Raw genomic sequence first — 18,996 nt, 5'->3', positions numbered from 1 at the left:
AAAAGTGTTATTCCAAGCTTAATCTGAATCCTTTTGGTTTAGATTTTTTGGAAACAGTCACTGTTAACTAAATATGAATAATTTAATGAATTTTGTCACTCTGACAATGCTAAATGAGAATGAAAAATGGGTATAGTATATCATGTTTGGTACCATGTATTCTGAAACACATCTGTCTCTGTAATTATCTCAAGGCAAGTTGATTTTCAGCCTCAGTTTTTCAGATTTTGTTGTTTTGATTTTGCTTTTTAAAATACAGATTTTAGGGCTTCCTCCAAATATACTGATTTAGACTCTCCAAGAAATAGACCTACTAATGTTTTTATTAAAGACCCCGGTTCTACCTGATACTGTTGAGCAGCAACCTAAGAATGTAGTTTTGACGTAATACCACTTTCTGTCTAGTGGTGCTTGTTTGGAGTTGTCAAAGCATTTCACAATTCATGTTTCTTTGTGCCTGTAAGGTATGTGTAAGCATAACTCTAGATACCTATCATTCTGTTGCTTCATGTTAATGGCCTAATTCCTTTCCCTGTAAGAGTTCCAAAATATGTATCAGCACAATACTTAAAATTCCATTTGTGCTTACCTTGGTAGGAAATACTCTTGTTTCACGTCTAGTTTAGAGAGGCAATAGGAATATAGAATTTTTTAACTTCATATAGAAAAATATAAATACACACAAGAGATCATTTAATTTTTAAATAAGACTTCAAATATATACAAGAGTACCCATCATGCAATTTCAGGTGTAGTGAATTCAGACAGTCCCTGTACCCTTAATTCTTTTCGCTTTCCATTTTGCCTGTACTTGGATTATTTAGATGCAAAACTCAGATTTCAGTCATATTATTTCATTAGTATTTTTAAAATCATGTATCTAAAAGGTAATACTTACAGGAAAGAAAGTATAAGGAAAAAAAGTCTACCTAGAAAAAGATGAGCAGTCAGATATCTAGTGAGCACTCAAATGCCTGTGATTGTGTCATTGATTTTTTTTAGTAGTTTTTGTTTATTCAACTCTGTAAGTAAGATCCTTGATTGATTTTTTTTAAGTATCTTTAGAAATACAGATTCATCGCTGCCCTCTCCCCCTTATAATTTTTTGTTCTATGTATTTTCTCACAGTTTGCATCTTACTTAGGACAACTTCTTGGAGTTGACTAACAGAAGTAGAATTTTAAGATAATGAATGGATCTTAGAATTTTAGGTTTTCTCATAGATCATCTCCTTTCCCAGAAGAGGAGCTTGAGGTTCAATAACTTTCCCATTTATAAAACTAATGAAAGTCAGAGTAAGGATTAGAACTCAGGCCTAAATGTCATGGTGCTAAAGGTGAAAAAGTCTGTTACAAATGCTTTGATTTTTGAAGGTCTCCTACTAGGTGTTTCATTATTTGTTAATGAGTCCTTAGTATTAGAGGTTTGAGTAAACCGGAATCAAACACTGGCCTACTCAATAATATACTAACACGTGTACAGATATTTTAGGTATCGTCAGGTAATTTAGTTTTGCTTTTTGCTTAATTTTTATCATATGCTAAATCTTTTTGGTAGAAATGTAAAATAAATATAGAAAAAGTTTGCCTTATCACCTGAATTCTATGGCTAAATGCTTTGTGTGTATATATGTGTGTATATATGTATATATATAATTTTTTTAAGTTATGGAAAATTTCAAACATATACGAAATTGTAATGAACAAGCTATGTTTGCGTTACTTAAGCTTTTAACAGTCAACAACTCAGGGCCAGTCTTGTTTCATCTACAAATCTACTCTTTTTCCCATTGTTATGAAGCAAATCCCAAGCATGTCATTTCAATCGTAAATATTTGTGTGTGATTTTATATTGGTAAATATACTGATAACGTGTGTGTATATGTATGTATACATATATATGTATACACCTATCTTATATTTACTGAAAGTAATAATAATTCTATAGTGTCACATAGCCAGTCAGGTATTGAAATTTTCCCAGTTGTGACTTAAGTTACTATTTTTTAAGTTTGTATGTTTGCAGGATACAAATAAAGTCCTCAAGGGAATGGGTTGATACTGGTGTTAAATCCTTTCTACTTTGTAAGTTAGCTGTGTTTCTTATGTCTTGTTTTAAAGCCACATTTACAAATAAATTTTATTTCTGCCTACTAAGGAGAGCAGAGAAGTTAGGGTCAAAATTGTTTTTCTTAGGAAAGTGATGTTTATTCCAAGTCACTCACTACAGGAGTGAGAAAGTACAGCCATTTTTGGTTTCTCATTTCTCCTCTTTACCAAAAATAAATTGTTTTAAATAGAATTACAGTAAATTAGGGAGGAAAAACCTGAAGAGAATATTTTTCAGGCCTCCTCCAATATGTTAAACACTAAGCCAAGGGGATTCTGTGGTTAAATTAAGTTTGGGAAAGTTAAAAAGAGATAGTCTTTCTAGAGCTTCTCAGAACCTTTTATGTACTAATATATATGAATCTCCCAAAAAGGAGGTGATTCCAAGTTCCTATGTTTGATCAGTGAGCTTTTTTTTCTCTTCCTTACAAGTAAAGTGTTTTATGAACTCCATAGTTTGGGGAATATACTTCTGTCGATGACTGATTAACAATGACAGTGTTCCTCATGTTCTTTTTAAAGCCTAATTTGTTAACATGAAAAAAAAATTTAAGCAAACCAGTAATCTATTTTAAGGACAAACTGGATCTTACAGGTTAATTATTTTGTACTTTAAAAATTTTTATAAGTCATTGGCAAAGAACAATCTAAATTTTCGTTTTAGAGAATAAAGCTTTTTTTTTTTAAAAACAGGATGAAACAAGTGAAGATGCTAACTGTCTTGCTTTGAGTGGACATGATAAAACAGAAACAAAGGTATACTAATTTAGCCTCAGAATTCATAAACAGTTAAGAGTACAGAAGATGCGATAGAAACGTCTTTAGAGTACTGCACTGTATTTTGTTTTGTAGGCTTTAGGTTGTTTTCAGTATTGTGTTTAGAGATGTGTTTGTTCCTTTTTAATACTCATTTATGGCATCGAAATTGAATTCCTCAAGTGTATGAAGTCCTCCTAGATGTGGGGGTATCTGGTGGGCACTAAATGGAATAGAATAGTGAGATGTTCCTGCCTGTATTGGAACTTGTATTTAAGTAGAGAAGGTAAGAGGTAGATGTGGTTGATTACATTAAAATGAAAGCAGTTGATGGTGATGAGAGGTAAGACTGCAGAAATAATAAAGACATCACAGAAGGGAGAACACAGTATTTGGAGTGATCCTTGAAGGATTCATAGGGTTTAGGGTAGTACAAGATGAGAAGGGCATCTCACTCTTGAGGTGAGAGTGTGGTATATTTACAGAGCCAGTTTTTGGCACACAGCTCTGGCTAGAACCTGGGATGCAGGGGGCTTGAATCAAGGTAGATGGGATGGGAAAGACTGGTGTAGCCAAGTATTAGATTTTGAATATAATTTTTTTCAGAAATTGAAGTGTACTGGAGGCTTTTAACTTTTTTCTCCTAGTTGTAGAAAAACTGCAAATCTTCCTCCTTACCCGCATATTATCCAGATCGATATGTTAGCAAATATTATTTTGGTGTCTATAGGTTTTGTTTGTGCCTACATATACCAGTGCCTTCTGCTTTCAAATCTTTACTCACTCTGTAAAGCAGAAAAATAGTTATGCCATTGCATCATCTGCAGATACTACTTATAGCTGCATTGAATGCTATTTTAAGGCTTTAAACCTTATTTTATTCAACTAGTTGCCTATTGTTAGCAATTGTTTCTGTTAAAAAAGGGAACTTGGCCCTTTTCTACAGTGTTGACTGTAGCTAAATACCTGCCATCCATTTCTGTTTATTTTATTAGGATAAATTAATGAAAGGAATTCCTGGGAGAAACAGATGTTTTAAAGTCAGTATGTGTTGCTGAGGTTATGCTGCAGAGAGACTGCGCTCTCCCATTTCTACTCCAGTGTTAACGTTTTCAGTGTCACAGAGAAATTTGGTGTTTTGTAGTTTTATTATTGTATATATTTTACAGAAATTCACATTTTTGTATGTTTATTTTCACTTATATGTGCATATCTCTGTTATTTTTTGTGCACTGCTTTGAAAAAGGCTAGGGCAGTGGAATGACACAGTTCACCCTGTATTTTCTGATGATTTTCAAATAGAATCAGTGCATTGGTTATTGAGAAGGGGAATAGAAACCAAAAGGAAGGAGGACTGTTTTAGAGACATTTTCTTCTTTTAATTAAAGGCCTTAGAACAGTTTTGTGCTTCTGGGTAATTTAATTTAATAATACTGAATTGGTTTTATTTTATTCACATAGCTTAAGCTGAGCTTGGGTTTATACTCTGTTAATTATTGTCCAGGCAACATTTCATAATATGCATATATGTGTCTTTAATAAGTGCTTGTTTAAAATGTCCAGGTTGAAGTTGGTTGGAAAGTCATGAGATATTTTGACCATGCCTTATAAAGTTTACGTAGGCAAATAGAAATTCATGTGTATCTGAAATGGTTAAATAAATAACCTATGAGGTTTGTTTTTTTCTTTTGATGATTAACCATTTGATGTGATAGATGGTTTTGTAATGTAGTCACATCTTTCTCTTGATCCCTCCTGTCTTCCAATTTGTCTTTTTTATTAACCACCAAACCCAGTTATGTTCTTTTATCATTTTTTTAAGTCTCTTTCCTCCCCCGTCCTCTTTGTCTCACAGGAACAACTTGATACAGAGACAAGTACAACTCAATCAGAAACCATTCAGACAGCGACTTCTCTGTTGGCCTCTCAGGTACTAAGTGCAAAAAGCAAGGGGAACTTTATAAATGTTGTTAAGATTAGTGTCGTATAATGAATTAAAGTGACCACATCAGAAGTTTATTGAAATTATCTTTCTGAAAGTAAGTGCTCACCTACAAATATATTTATAGTATTCAGAGGTGGAGCACTGGTTGTGATGAAACCATTCTTTTGCACAGTCAGGATGCTAACTCATCCCCTTTTTATATTATTTGACATTGCAGATCATTTAAATCCTCACTGCACAATATGCCGTCTTCACCTGGAGGTTTTGTTATAAGTCAGAGAGTGAACTTTAAATTAGAACTTAAAATCCTTCTTCATGGATTGCTTTTCAAATGTTTTATTTTCAAAATGTGTTTCTGCTTCACTTTTCACCTCTGCTTTTCAGTTATTTATTTAGTGTAATGCATAGTTCTTTAAAGCTATTTTTTCATTTGTCCTAGAAATTCTGCTGTGACAGTCCCTTTGTACAGTAGACACTTGGACTCTTTTCATTAATTTGTGGACCTTCATTTTGTTTGTGAAATAATTAATTGTTTTCTTCTCGAATCCTTTCAAACTGAATATACTCCAAAGTCTAAGTCAGGCTCTGACATAAAGTAAATACTTCCTTTAAGTAGACATTAAACTGGTTAACTTCCACAAAGCTACTGCCAGTGACGCTGCGGGACTGACGAGACAGTGGAACTACGCTGCTTTGTGGCTCAGAGTTATTTTAATGTGATAATTTTAAGATGAGTTTTTGCTGGCTGTTAACCTTCATAGTTCCTCTTGATATATAAATGCTATGATTACTTTCTGAAATGTTTTATTTTCATAGCCTTTAGCTAGTAAAAATTTTGTGGGGTGGCGTGGAGTAATTCCAACAACATTAGGAAGTGTTGTACTTGATACTGATACACAGACAAACTTATTTATCAAAATTCAGTTCTGTGATTGTGACTGCATGCATTTAGGTTAGCCACATTAATCTCTAGGGAACTGTTTTCATAGTTTGTTTTGTTGACTTCATTCCTCTAGTGATTCATACCCTTGGGTGTTTGCCTTTTAGATATTTTTATAAGGAATTAGAATTTTCTTTGTAATGAAAAGATCCCTAGAACCATTGAGAGAAAAATCACCAGGTTATATATATAATATAAAAAGTTATGTCGATTAAAAAAATTTTTTTTAATCTCTTTATTTGGTGATAGAAGGGAGGTATTAATGTTGTGACTGTGTCTAACAATGAATCTTTGAGATAAACTTGAAATATTTACAGAAGAAATGATAGGCTCTCTGGGATTTGCTTCAGAATAATCTGGGAGTAAAGATGGGAGAACAGTGGATTGGCTTTGATGAAGTCGGTAATGAATACACGAGCATTCATTATATAAGGCTCTACTTCTGTGTATGTTTGGAATTTTCCATAATAAAACAATTAAAAATGCCATCTTTTTTTGTTGTTGTTGTTAAAAAAGGCTTTGTGAGTAATTGTTTTTAACATAATAAAGCCACCCTAAATTTTGAATAAATCAAATTGTTGCTCAGTAGATTTAAATTTTAATTGACAGAGTCAGAAAATAATACATTCACTGTTAACTGCTACTGCTGCTCCTGTGTGTAAAGTGAACTTTAAGTATTCTTCCACATGGTGGTGCTCCAGTGCCAGTTAATATATGACTGTTAGTGCTCTAACTTAACATGAACTTAATAAGTGTATGATAGGTTATTGTTTGGAGGACTGTGTTTATTAAAGCTGTTTTTGAACTTACTTAGTTTTTGTATATTGCTTAAAATGTTGGCAAAATATTGTTCCTTATTTGAAAATTTCTACAAGTGTTAAAACAATTTTGTAGTAATAGTCATGTTTTTTTGTGCTCCATTTTAACAACATTTTAGAGTGTTTTTAAGATTTTAATTCTTATGAGAAGGTCCTCTCCATTTCTTAGGAAGTAGAGCAGTGAAAAATCAATCTCATTGATAAGTTACAGTACTTTGAACAGTGTTGTGTTCTTTGCTTTTATTCTCAGAAAACATCCAGTACAGACCTTTCTGATATCCCTGCTCTCCCTGCAAACCCTATTCCTGTTATCAAGAATTCAATAAAACTGAGATTGAATCGGTAAAAACAACCTCAGGGGTCCAGAAACAGTGTCTGCCAACTCAACCTGTTGTCTTCAAATGCTAAAAAAGGAGAACGGAGGGTGCAAGACTAGACGTGACTGAAAGTGGATTGAGGGTTTTTTTGTGACCTCCCTTACTGGGCTAATCAGCACTTGATCGGAAGTCCAGGTTAGTATGTGAAGCCAGGAGTACTATTATTATTGTGTTAGCAACAGTTGCATTAACTATTTCAAAAAATTACTGCCTTTAAAAAAAAAAACAACCTCAAGCTATATTTGTATTCATAATTGACATCTGAACTGGGTTTATGTTTGCTGCATTGTTTGGAAAATTTGCAATACAAACTGGCATAAGAATTCTTTATTCTGATGATGCACTTTTATGTATTTTTTATTATTATTATTAGAAAGTAGAAATAATTTTAGATTTTCAGCTTGATGGATTTTCATTTTTTCCTGAAGCATTTCCTTTACCATTAGTCTTCAAATCAGATGCCGTTGCGCAGTGATGTACTGTTATGCTTCAGAGAAAGGATAAGAGTACATCTAGGTCAGTCCCTCTGAGGTAGCTGTAACCTTTAAAAATGAAATGTCAACACTAGGGTATATATTTGACATTGAAAGAATAATTAGGAAATACTTCGTTTTGATGGGGTCATGATTAAGAAATGATATTGGGTTTTATTTATAGAATTGTTTAGAGTGCATACAAATCAGCGATCAGCCAGCGAATATTTTTCTTTGAGCTTTTTAAAGCTCCATATTCTTTTGCCTTCAATCTGTTGTCTTTGAAACCAAGCTTTTTGCTCCCTCCCTCTTCTTCCCTCCCCCACCCCTTTTGCTTGTATGTGTAAGGTAGGACTTCTTTCATAAACAAAATGCCAGTATTTTCTTAAGCCATGATGTGAAACCAGTGACTCTGTGGCTGTATGGCACAGAACACTAAATTTTGGTCCCATGGCTGAAACTTTAGGGTGACTACAAATAATGCCTGTGAAACATGGTATCTATCTTGGATGGCCGTTTGATCTCTAAATATGAGGAATTTTGTACACTCCACAGAACTCCTGTCTATAGTAGAGTTGATCTTCAATATTAAACATGGGCAAAAACGCATTTTCTCCAAGAATTTTAAACTAATTTTTATTTTTAAATGGTTGACCAAAACTTGTCAGTAAATTTTACATGCAGAAATATTTAAAAATCATTTCTAGCAAGCACTTGACGTCTAGTCAGCTCTCTACTCCTTTTTCCATTTTGTTTTATCCTATCAGTAGATAATTCCTCATAATTACGCCGCAGAGCATTCATCTTCACAAATATACGAGGGAAGCCAGATGTTGATAAACTTATTCTTTCTGAATCTGGACAAAACAAACCTAACATTTTTCTGGTGAGCATGTTTTATGATCCTCCATTGTGCTCCATTCTATCACATGTGCATTTTTCATGTTAAACTGCAATTACTTAAACTCTTCCCCGTTCCCTCTAAATTAATTTTCCAAAGTTGGAGTGTAGTCTTTTCCCCCTTAGGCTATGCATTAATTGAGGCTTTCTTTTCACCATACTTTGTAATGTCTAGTATACAGTATTCCTACTTCCCGCATCTTTGCTCTGCACAGTCAGCTTGCCCTTCCTCCCACCGCCTAAGAAGATAAGATGGTCAGACTAACAGGTGAAGTCTACAAGGTGTCTGTGTGTTTTGTGTAGCTTCAGAGTTAGATCGAAATTGCCAGGCACAGATTTAGTCTTGTCATTTTGTTTACACATTGGGGAAAAAGAATTCAGTTTATTAAACGTTTCATGTAACTGCACCCAAGTTTTGCCAAGCTGGGAACTTGGACCTTTTCTGTGTAGTGACTTTTTAATTCTAGTTTTCATAACCTGGAGATCAGACTGTTGCTTTCGCATGATGTACGTAGTGTCTCATGACTGGAGTTTGCTTTGTTTTATAGTATCTGTACTCCTTGTATTTTTCAAGAGCTATTTTGTAAACAGATGATGTATTTCTCCATTGAAAACACAAAAAAAAAAAAAAACAGCACAATCCCACAGTTGGCTGGTTTCTTTTGACTGACTATTTTTTTGTTTTTTTCAGTGATACCATTATTGCTACTTGTAAGTTAGAGTATAGCTCTAAATGAAGATTTGCTGAAGAATTTAATTTTGGTTACTTTTAGAAAGCTCTATATCTGATTAATTTTTGCCATTAGTAGCAGCCTAATAATTGACATCTCACATCAGGTATTTGTTCTTCATATAATTGATCATTAGGGAGGAAAACATGAATATAGTACTTGATAATTAATTTTCAGCTGACCCATCCTCCAAAATACTGTCTCCGTTTGTACAGACACCATCTCTTTTCTTTGTATTTATTCCATGTAGTCAGCAGTGTACGTGCCGCTGCTGTGCTTCCTTTCAAAGCTGGTGGTTTTCGGAGCAGCTGCTGCTTTATCTCCAATGTCAGCAGGTGGCACTGTTGTTATTCAGTGAATTGAGGAGCCTGCGTTTCTCATTTTATTAAACGCAGATCAGATTCTACTTTTCGTAAATCTTTAAATGGTCAACAAGGCATACATAATTTATGGATTAGGAATGAATTCTGTGTGCATGTGATGGTCAGCTTTTGGGTATGGTTATCTTAGATGCTTTGAGTGGAGGGATTGACATCCTTATGTTAAATTATTTCAAGGATGTGCAGTTGTGCATATTTTCATCCCTGAAACTCCAGATTCTAATACCTTTACTATATGTAAAAATAATACATGCAGTGTGGAATAACCTTTTATTAAGGAACATTTAACTTTTGGGTCTATTCAGTAAAAGAGAAACTTGTTAAAAATTACCCTTGACTCCATTGTTAACACCTACAGAATAGAGCTTACCATACCTACTTTGATAAGACACCTAACATGGAACTGGATATCGCAACTTTGTGAGTTTTATCACCCACATAGCCTTTTGACATTTCATGCATCTTGCTGAATTAGTAAAATGATCATTGAAAATGTGTTTTGTGGTTCTGAGTATATTCTGGAATAAAGTTTGTATTTTTCTAATTAATACCTCTGTTTTTTTTCTCCACACAGAAAAATGTTTTAGAGCTCTGCATAGTATTAATTCTGGCTGCACTCAAGGTGGCAATAAATGATGAGCAGCTCCAAGTAGTAATTGATATATGAAAGGATAAATCATTAATATACACAAACTTTAGACCAAGCCCTGGAAATATTAACTGTTAGTGCACTTCAGTGCACTTAAGCAAAAAGATAAACTGTTTACCTAAAAAGGCATTGAACAGTCCTTTGGATATACTTTGGCCTATTTTAAAATAAAAGAATAGTACAAGGAAAATTAATTGCCTTTTACCCTGAATTGTATGTTTTGCTTTTTTAAAAAACTTCTCCACTTTATTTCTTTTCTATTAGCTTTTCTTCAAACCAAAATCACAAACGGATGCTGTCTCAATTGCAGACCTGAACTTGGGGGGCGGGGGGGAGGGGGGGAATTGTGTGTTCTGTAATGAACATGACCTTCAGTCATACAGAGACAAGTGGTCTGTTTAATTATGTGTGATATGTTTCTCATTTGTAAAATCAATTTATTCATCCTTTCTCCGTACTTGTCAGTTTAAAAATTCTTGTGACATTTTATGTAGCTTCTGGCACCAAGAACGATGGCATCAGTAGTTCTGAGCCGTGTATTGCAGAAGTGATTTTATGTACTTAATTCTAGAAATGATTTCAAATACTTGGAAAGTCATTTCAACTTCAGCTTTTCTTCCTTAGAGACATGCTTTTGTCTTAATGTTCTGGGAAATTCATTACAGCTGATCAGACCATACACATTTGCTGAAAGGGATGGAATTTTAAGTACATTGTTCCTTTCCTAGTCCCGTCTCAGTTCGTAGGACATTGCTTGAACGGGTAGAGTTGCGGTTGTGCACAAGTTCCTGTTTCAGAAAGCTCATATTTGTGTGAAAGCTTGTGACTGTAATTGTACTTTGGTCATGTTTTTAAATGCTTCATGTTTTCAGATAGCTGCAGACCACATCTACAGTGGGCACAGTTTTGTTTAGAGTTCATCAAGTTTAGCCACCTAATACTTAAAATGTAGATGTTGAAAATAATCATTCTTTACAATAATGTAAATAAGGCTATGTAGTCACTTTTTTCCTGTTTTGGATCTCTTCAAATTTCACTAATAGGTGAAATGAAGAACAGAACAGTCGGTGTGTGTGCTCCAATCAAAGCTTTATATTTTTTACTATGATATTCCCAAGGTACAAGATAATGCCTTATCAAAAATAGTTTCCTCCTTGCCACCCAGCTTAGAGTTTTTGTTTACACGTGTTATTTTTATTTTTTAGTGGGAAGAATGGATTTATGTTAAGTCTTTCACAGTCTTTCTTAATGGGTCCCAGAATTGACCAGGGAAAGAGTTTGTTGGTTTTGTTTCAACTTTACAGAATAAACAGTTCTAGAAGCCCCAGAGCTGATTGACCCTGCCTTGAACTTAACACTCAGGTCCTTTTCTACCTGAGCACAAACATCACAGCCCTAAGACAATTTACCTAAGACACACTATAGCAAAATGCATTATTTAGAACAGTGTAAATTCAGTTGTAGTATCAGAATCTTAAAAACATAAAAATTTGTTTTACTTATAGATCTAGAATATTTTTCAAACAATTTTGTCAATAGATTGAAATGTAAAACAGATTAAAAGGGAAAATCATTAAAGGTAAATCCTGATCTTTGGTGGGTTTATGTCGTGGGCTGAGTGTCATGTAATTAATACTTGCAGTGATGAAGTATCACTTAGTCTAAGTACCATGCATCTCAATATTTAGAACTACCAGACATTATACTCAGTTTTTACTTAACTTGGGTGTGTTAAATTTCATATTAATCATGTGATTATGACCCAGTTAAAAAAATGTATATATAAAGTCTCTTACAAATGAGCTGTTTAGCAACACTTCCGTTAATTAGTGCTATTTTTTGATTCAGCAGATTTCCGTCCCCAAATACGTGTTTTAAGTTCAAAAATGTCAGTTTTATGAGTTTCATTCAGGTCATTGCAGACATTTGTCTCAGCCCTGTATGTTTTCTAATCATGATATATAAGGGGTTATCAATTTTATGGAAAGGCAGAATAGCAAAGTTATCTCTGGGAAGTAAAGTGATCTTACATCACTACTGTGCCCCTTTCCAGTCCCTGTACACAAACGTGGATATTGAGTAGGTTCTTTTCAGGATTTTAGGCATAAGAAAGTGGGTAGTGTATTTTAATATAATAATGTAAAATGTCCCAGCTTTGTGCTTATTCCTCATGGATGCTGTCTTTCTCTTGGCACAACACCCTCCTTACAAACTTTCACACTGTGTGCTGCCTGGTGCTATGTGATTTCCAGAAATCTGGCATGAAGACTGGTCCTTGTTTGCGTTTTCTGACTGCAGTGGAGCTGTTAATAAAGAGATTGATGATAAAGTTGTCGAGAAGAGACAGTTGGGCAGAACTACTCCCCATGAGTGACAGAGGGCATGATCTGCCTTCACAGCCAAGAAAGCTGCCCCCAGCGGCGAGCCGACCGTGCCTGGACCCTATGCCAAGACTATTAGAAGGAGCGTTAGTGTACTCCTAGGTTACTGCAGCTCTTTAATTTAGACTTGGTTTCACATTTCCATTTTTAATCTATGTTTGTGGCATGTTCAGGACAAATATATTTGTGAATGTTACACACTTCCCAACTATAAAATAATTATCTTTGCAAACTCTTAAAAGCACTCATAATTCATTCTAATCTGATTTAGTAAAATTAGGTTTTATTTAGAAAATGTTAAGGTTCTTACAGAAAGCCTAAGTCCTTGAAGTCTTAAGGGAGTCAAGTCTCTGATGGTCTTGAGAATAAGCACTGGCTGCATTAAGTATTGGTTATGGGATGTTAAGTATCTTGGTCATAGTGATTATAATTGTATATATCTTTCATCTATCACTTCTAGTAAGTTTGAGTGAGTGGTATTTGGTTATGCTGTTTTCTGTTTTGTGTGGTCTCCTTGAGAGTCCATGAGAATTTTTGTTACTCTATAACACTCCTTTAAAGATAGAGATTCTGCTGATGATTTTTGAAATCATCCTAGGTTACATGTCTTCTGTTTTAGTTTTCCTGAATATGTGACTGTTTTGGACAGACTTCTCTTTTGTATTGTTGTGGCCTTTGTCTTGTTAAATAAATAACCCAAAATGTGGATAGTTTAGTTTCTTGACAAGGAAAATTTTTGAAAAAGTTAATTTTGCAAGTATGGTTTTTGCCTGTGCCAGTCAACGGTTGAATTCGAAGTATGTGTATCTATCACAAGGCTTTCATTTTTTTTTCAATGTGTTGATAAGATCTCAGAGAAGGAACCTAACGGGGCATCTAGTTCATTGTACTCATGACAGGCTCATCCACTTCCACGGAGGGGAGGAGTCCCTCTTTCATCCTTGCCTTTGCAAGGCAGTAGTTAAAATTTTAGATTGGGCTCACAGTGATTCCCTTAATCTGCAGCCATCTTTTTCTTTTTTTTAAATTTATTTTTAATTAGATAATTACAATTATTGTGTTGATTTCTGCCATACATCATCATGGATCAGCCATAAATATACATATGTCCCCTCCTTCCCACCTCCCACCCCACCCCTCTAAGTCATTTTCAGTAATCTTACTGTTATCTTTAGAAGCAGGTTCTGACCGATCTGTACTTCCTTCAAAATGGATTCCTGCATGTTTGTTCTGTTGGACTTGCTTTTGATTTGGGAGGAAATACGATGGGTGTTTGCAGGGCCCTTGATACAGCAAGCCTTCCTTGAGCCACAGGGTGTCTGAGAGCCTGTTGTCTCATCGCCAGGTTTGTTCTTGGTGTCCCCTGGATCTCCCAAGAAGGTTCATTGGCCTGACTTCCCAGGGTTGGTTCTGATCACAGCCCTGTAAACTGAAATCTATAAAGTAGACGCTATGGTGGCTAGAAGAAAGGCGAGCTATGGGGAATCCTAGTGTTTGCCATCAACAGCTTCTTGGCCTTGTAGTCTGGCCAAGACTTTAAAAAAATTTTAAATTCAGAACTCTTGTTTTTCATTTTCACTTGTTTGGCTGCACTGGGTCTTTGTCCCGTCATTTTGTTACTTGGGGTCTTTTGTCACAGCACGGGCTCTGGAGTGCGCCAGCTCAGTAGTTGAAACACACAGGCTCTCTAGTTGGAGTCCCGCGGGCTTAGTCGCTCTGTGGCATGCGGGATCTCAGTTTCCCGACCAGGGATTGAACTTACGTCTGCCACGGTGGAGGGTGGATGCTTAAACGCTGGACCACCAGGGAAGTCCCAGCCTTGTAGTACTTTTATGAAGAGTTTTGGATTTGATTGTTGTTAAGCAAACAGGCTGTGGGAGAGGTTGAAAATTTTACTGTATTTCCAGAAGAGTTTGAAATAGCTTAGACCTTTGAAATGGCTAACAGTGTAGTTTTTAAAAAGGATAATGCAGTTGAGATAAAGGGGAAGTAAATCTATAATAAGGTGAGGTCAGAAACTTAAAATAATGTCCCCTTTCCTCTTGTCTATTCAGTAATGTTTTCAAATTCTCTCTGACCCAACTCTTTGCAAGGCCTCATGGAATATGGCCTGCCAGGCTCCTCTGCTAAGGGATTCTCCAGGTCAGAATACTGGAGTGGGTAGCTCTTCCCTTCTCCAGAGGATCTTACCGACCCAGGAATCGAACCAGGGTCTCCTGCATTCTAGGCAGATTCTTTACCAGCTGAGCTACCAGGGAACTCTAGGTCAGACTTTTAACTTGCTGGCTTCATGGGATTTGTATCCTAGTGAGTTAATTTTTTATTAGTAATGGCTGGTAGGAAAATGTCATTCAGAATTATTTTAAGTTCTTGTGATTTTTGGTTTGTTGACGTCAGTGGAGCTTCCATGAGTAAAGGATTAGAAGTTAAAGCATGTCAGGGGCTCTGACTTGAGTGGTATTTTATTTGAAACCTTTCATACTGGTTTTCATGAAGAGAAGACAGGGTAGGGAGAATCCCACCTGGTGTTTGAGACATGACCAGACACCAGAGCCAACTGGAAGGCGGAGCCTCATGGAGAGTAAGACATGAGATGTAGGCTTCTGGTTCAGTAGAAGACTTGAGCTGCCGTTTGTGAAAGTGGCATTGTGGTAGAGGTGCCTAGTCCCTGGTTTAGGAATTGAATCTCATAAGATACTGGATCATCTGTGACAGGCTTGTGACATGCTAGGGAACAGTCTTCAGCAAAGCTATTCATTAAGACGTCCGAATTGACTGCCGTTTTATCATGTAGCTGAATTGAAACATTTAACTTAACAGCTTTTCTGTGCTGGTAGCATAAAGAATGCCTGTTTGGCAGAGGTGCAGTCAGATTGCTGCACTTCAACATTTACTCAGCAACACTCAATTGGCCTTAAAGTTTTGACAATTTTAGTTCTTAGCCAAATGGCTTAGGGCAGTTTGAGCTTTGGTCCAAGGTAGGGTTTAGGAAATCCACGTCAGAAAGGGTTAAATGCCAGAGTCTGTTAAACTTTGTGTCAGGTCAATCTGATTTTTATTTGGAGATCAAAATCATCTGGATTTTGTTTGTAAATCATTACTTGAGCCAAATACTGTCACCAGTTAGTTTCTTGAAATTTTGTATCTGTTTAGCTGTGAGCAGCCTGAACGTTCCTCACCGAAGCTTCCTATAATAATGGGAGGGGAAGGAAAGGATGGTCCTAAGTAGTTTCCCTCTGATTTATAAGTTGAATATTGCCAGAACATGGCCTTGCAATTGAATTGTACTCAAGGCTACATCAGATCTTGAGCCTTGATGCTTCTGAAGCCATTGCCTGTGGTGATATTTGGTGCTGATGGTGAAACAAAAGAAAAAGCCCCAGGTCTTGTGGCGAAAACGAAAAGCCCAGGTCCTCAGGAAGTACTAATCCTGTCCTGTCCACCAGAGCTTGGTGACCCTGGGCAAGTTGTTTAAAGCTTTCTTTTCAGCTTCCAAGTAAAACATAATTCTTTCTGTCTTTTATTTCTTTTTGGAATTTAACATGGATTAACGAGTAAATAACATGTCTAGAGAAACAGGTTTTTAAGGATTTGTTAAACCTAATTTGAATTTGGTAGAAGGCGGGCACGGAGGCCAACTGCAGACAGCACAGGAATATCTGACAGACCCCACCCCTCCTAATTCCCAAAGCTGTCTTCCTGATAGGAAATGGGCAGGACCAGAGAAAGGAGAAAGTCTGGAGTCAGGCAAAGCCCTCTTTCTTGTCTTCCTTTCTTCTAATTAATGTGGGAAGGGGGGCAGACTGGTCTCTTCACCAGAAAACGTTCTCTGCCTGAGTGCCAAGAGAAGTGCAGAGCACAGCTTCAGAGGGACACAGCATGCCGGTGGTCCTGCCGGAGGGTTCAAACAGCGGACCTGGGCAATCTTTGGGACAGTGTCTGGTGTCAAGCAGTAGGTGTCGTCGTAAGAACACCCTATGAGGTCGGTCCCGACATGGCAGATGGCGCCGCCATTTACAGATGAGGCCAGGCTTAGTTTGAGAAACGCCTTGCAAACTTGCTTTATTCTAAGGACTTAATCCTGAAATAGGCCCTTGTGTTTTCCCACTTGACACTGTTGCTTTTTAGTATGTTTCTTTGGCTATTGGAAAGCAGGGTTATTACCTCTTTTTTTTTTTTTTTGCCTAGGCTTCTCATTTCAGAACAGCTCAATGCATTTTCTGCTATCTGGATGTCCTTACAGCTGGCCTACTGGAAGTGAGAGGGATGGAAATCTGCAAAGACAGTCTGCAGCGGGAGATGAACTTGGAAGAGTCTAGAGGAAGTGAAGGGGTATTTATTAGTGCTGGGGAGGTTCAGGCTGTGGCTAGTTCATTCACACCGCTTGACAATTAGCTTGTCTAAATTTAGGATTTTTTTTTTAAGAAATGTTAATTTTCCATATGAAGGTGATTTCTTGCTTTTTTTTTTTTTTTAAAGCTAAGACAGCAGAGTACCTAGAGTCTGCAGTAGCTGAGACTCACTGAGTGTCTGTATTGTGCTGGGCGCTCTGGGGCCCTCCTGGGTGTCACCCTTAGCCACAGTGACAACTCTGTCACAGTTAAGCAGCAGTGGAGCCAGTGTGGGTGCAACCTGTCTGGTTCCAAAGCCCAGGCCCTTTCTGCTTTGAGACACTGACTCATTCATTCAACAGCTGTGTAGAGGCCCTGGGTATCTGTGGTCAACAAAAATGGCATTATAACAGCCCCTGTCGTTAGGCAAGCTTGTCGTTCACAGGGAATAAGGATGGCCAGCAAAACAAACGGGTCACAGGTCACACTAGAAGGCCCCGAAGGGAGACAACCCAGTGCTTCCAAAATAGCAGGAGCCCTTTCTCATAGTGGACAGGTTTCCAGTGAGGCAGCGGCAGTTGAGAGGTGCAGAGCAAGAGGGGACAACGGTTTTCTGAAGCAGCAGAGTGAGGACGGTCCCAGAGTTCCTCACGCCGGGTGAGCAGGAGCTGGGGTGAGAGGAGCGTCTTGGCGCGATGGTGAAACAGCAGGGGAGTTGGTGTTGCAGGTGGAGCCAGGGCTGGTCAGTCGGGAACCAGAAGGGGACATCGAAGCTCTGCTGTGAAGGGACCTCAGGGACGTGAACATTTCAGCACGACCACAACCCGGTCCAAGCTCTGAGGGGGTTATACCCTACGTGGCGGTTGGGGCACAAACCGAAAGAACACAGCCGCGTCCAGTCCCCCTTGGCCTTGTCCATGACCCTGCCTCCAGACCACTGCCTCTGCTTGCAGACCTCACCATCTGTGGGCAGCCAGGAGGAACAGCCCTTTGCCAGTGACCAGCCTACGCTGGGGCACCTCGGGCCCTCCCACTGCCATCCCCTGGCCCTGGCTCCACGTTTCATTCCAGATCCAGGGTCCAGCCTTCCATTTTGCTCACCCCTACTCTGTGGCTACAGCTCAGGACACTCTCTTCCTGCCTGTTGTGGGTGTTTGGGGGCAGACCACCCTGCCCTGTAAGATGGGCTCTATGAACCCCCACCTCATACGGCCCTTTCAGCCCCACAAAGGATTATCTTCCAAATCCCGTGGTCTTGACTGAACCTGTTTGTTCCTTGCGCTGGGGCTCAGCACGGAGTCAGAGCCACTACCCCTGCAGTCAGACTGTCACTGTTCCCAGCCCGGCCACCTCCGCTTGCCCACGACCCCCCAGGTCTGCACTAGTTGGTAGCGCTTCTCTCGTGGCTGCTCTGGGTCCCAGGTCCCTGAAACAAGTTCACCAGGCTTGTGATCTGTCACCGAGGCCAGCGGAGGCTGTGAGCCATGTGCCCTTTCCCTTCCAACACTTGTGTGGGGGCCGTGACATCACCTAGGAAGACAGGGGCCCACGTCTCTGCTGGGTCCTCCCCCAGAAAGCCTTTCAGTCCTTGACATCCTTCACTGTGGGAGCTCAGCTTTGCTAAGCGGAATGTTTACAAGTCTATTAAGGCTAGAAGCAGCTCTGCCTATTCACTGATAGACACGGCCACCCCCACTTTGCCCTCATTGCCACCTCCCAGCCACGACCCACAGCCAGCCTGTGCCTGGACTCACTGCTCCCTCCCTCTTTCTGTCCTGTGCTTCCTGCACCCATCCATCCGGCGACTGGATCGGTCTCAGTGTCCCCAAGTCGTGGAGGAAAAGTGGGAGGTGTCCGCTGTCATCATTGGTGGGAGAGGCTACCGTTTAACCAAAGGCACCTTGTGACCCGAGCAAGAGACCCCGGAGATGACAGCCCCACGGGGTGTGGGGCAGCGCCCCGTCTGCTGTTATTAACGACAGCCTCCACGGAAGGCTGGAGGGGAGGGTACCCGCCAACAATAAACATCTCTCAGCGGGGAGGGGAGGTCTAGGGGGGAGGCGGGGGGAGGAGAAATGACAAATCTTTGGGAACCATGGCTAGAAAGAGCCCAGGGACTCGTGGCCCGAGAGGGCAAGATGCACACAGCTCAGGGCCCCTGCTCCCTGGCCCCTGGACAACCTTACTCGGAACCTCGGCTCCAGAAC

At 38.6% G+C, this 18,996-nt stretch overlaps 1 protein-coding gene across 1 annotated transcript in view; it reads left to right on the top strand.

Annotated features, from left to right (window-relative positions):
• The window catches only part of LOC104996972 (poly(A) polymerase alpha), a 41,758-nt gene extending 32,822 nt beyond the window's left edge, over positions 1–8,936 (top strand). The window contains exons 19-21 of the mRNA XM_010851391.1: positions 2,802–2,864; positions 4,720–4,794; positions 6,818–8,936. Coding sequence (XP_010849693.1) covers positions 2,802–2,864; positions 4,720–4,794; positions 6,818–6,913 — 234 coding nt within the window. The 3' untranslated portion in view covers positions 6,914–8,936. The remainder of the gene's footprint in view (positions 1–2,801; positions 2,865–4,719; positions 4,795–6,817) is intronic.
• The last annotated feature ends 10,060 nt before the right edge of the window (positions 8,937–18,996 follow it).

Source organism: Bison bison, unplaced genomic scaffold, assembly GCF_000754665.1.
Source record: "Bison bison bison isolate TAMUID 2011002044 unplaced genomic scaffold, Bison_UMD1.0 scf7180017864302, whole genome shotgun sequence".
NCBI lineage: Eukaryota > Metazoa > Chordata > Mammalia > Artiodactyla > Bovidae > Bison > Bison bison.
The sequence above is the reverse complement of the archived record's forward strand: the minus strand, read 5'-3'. Positions and strand labels throughout refer to the sequence as shown.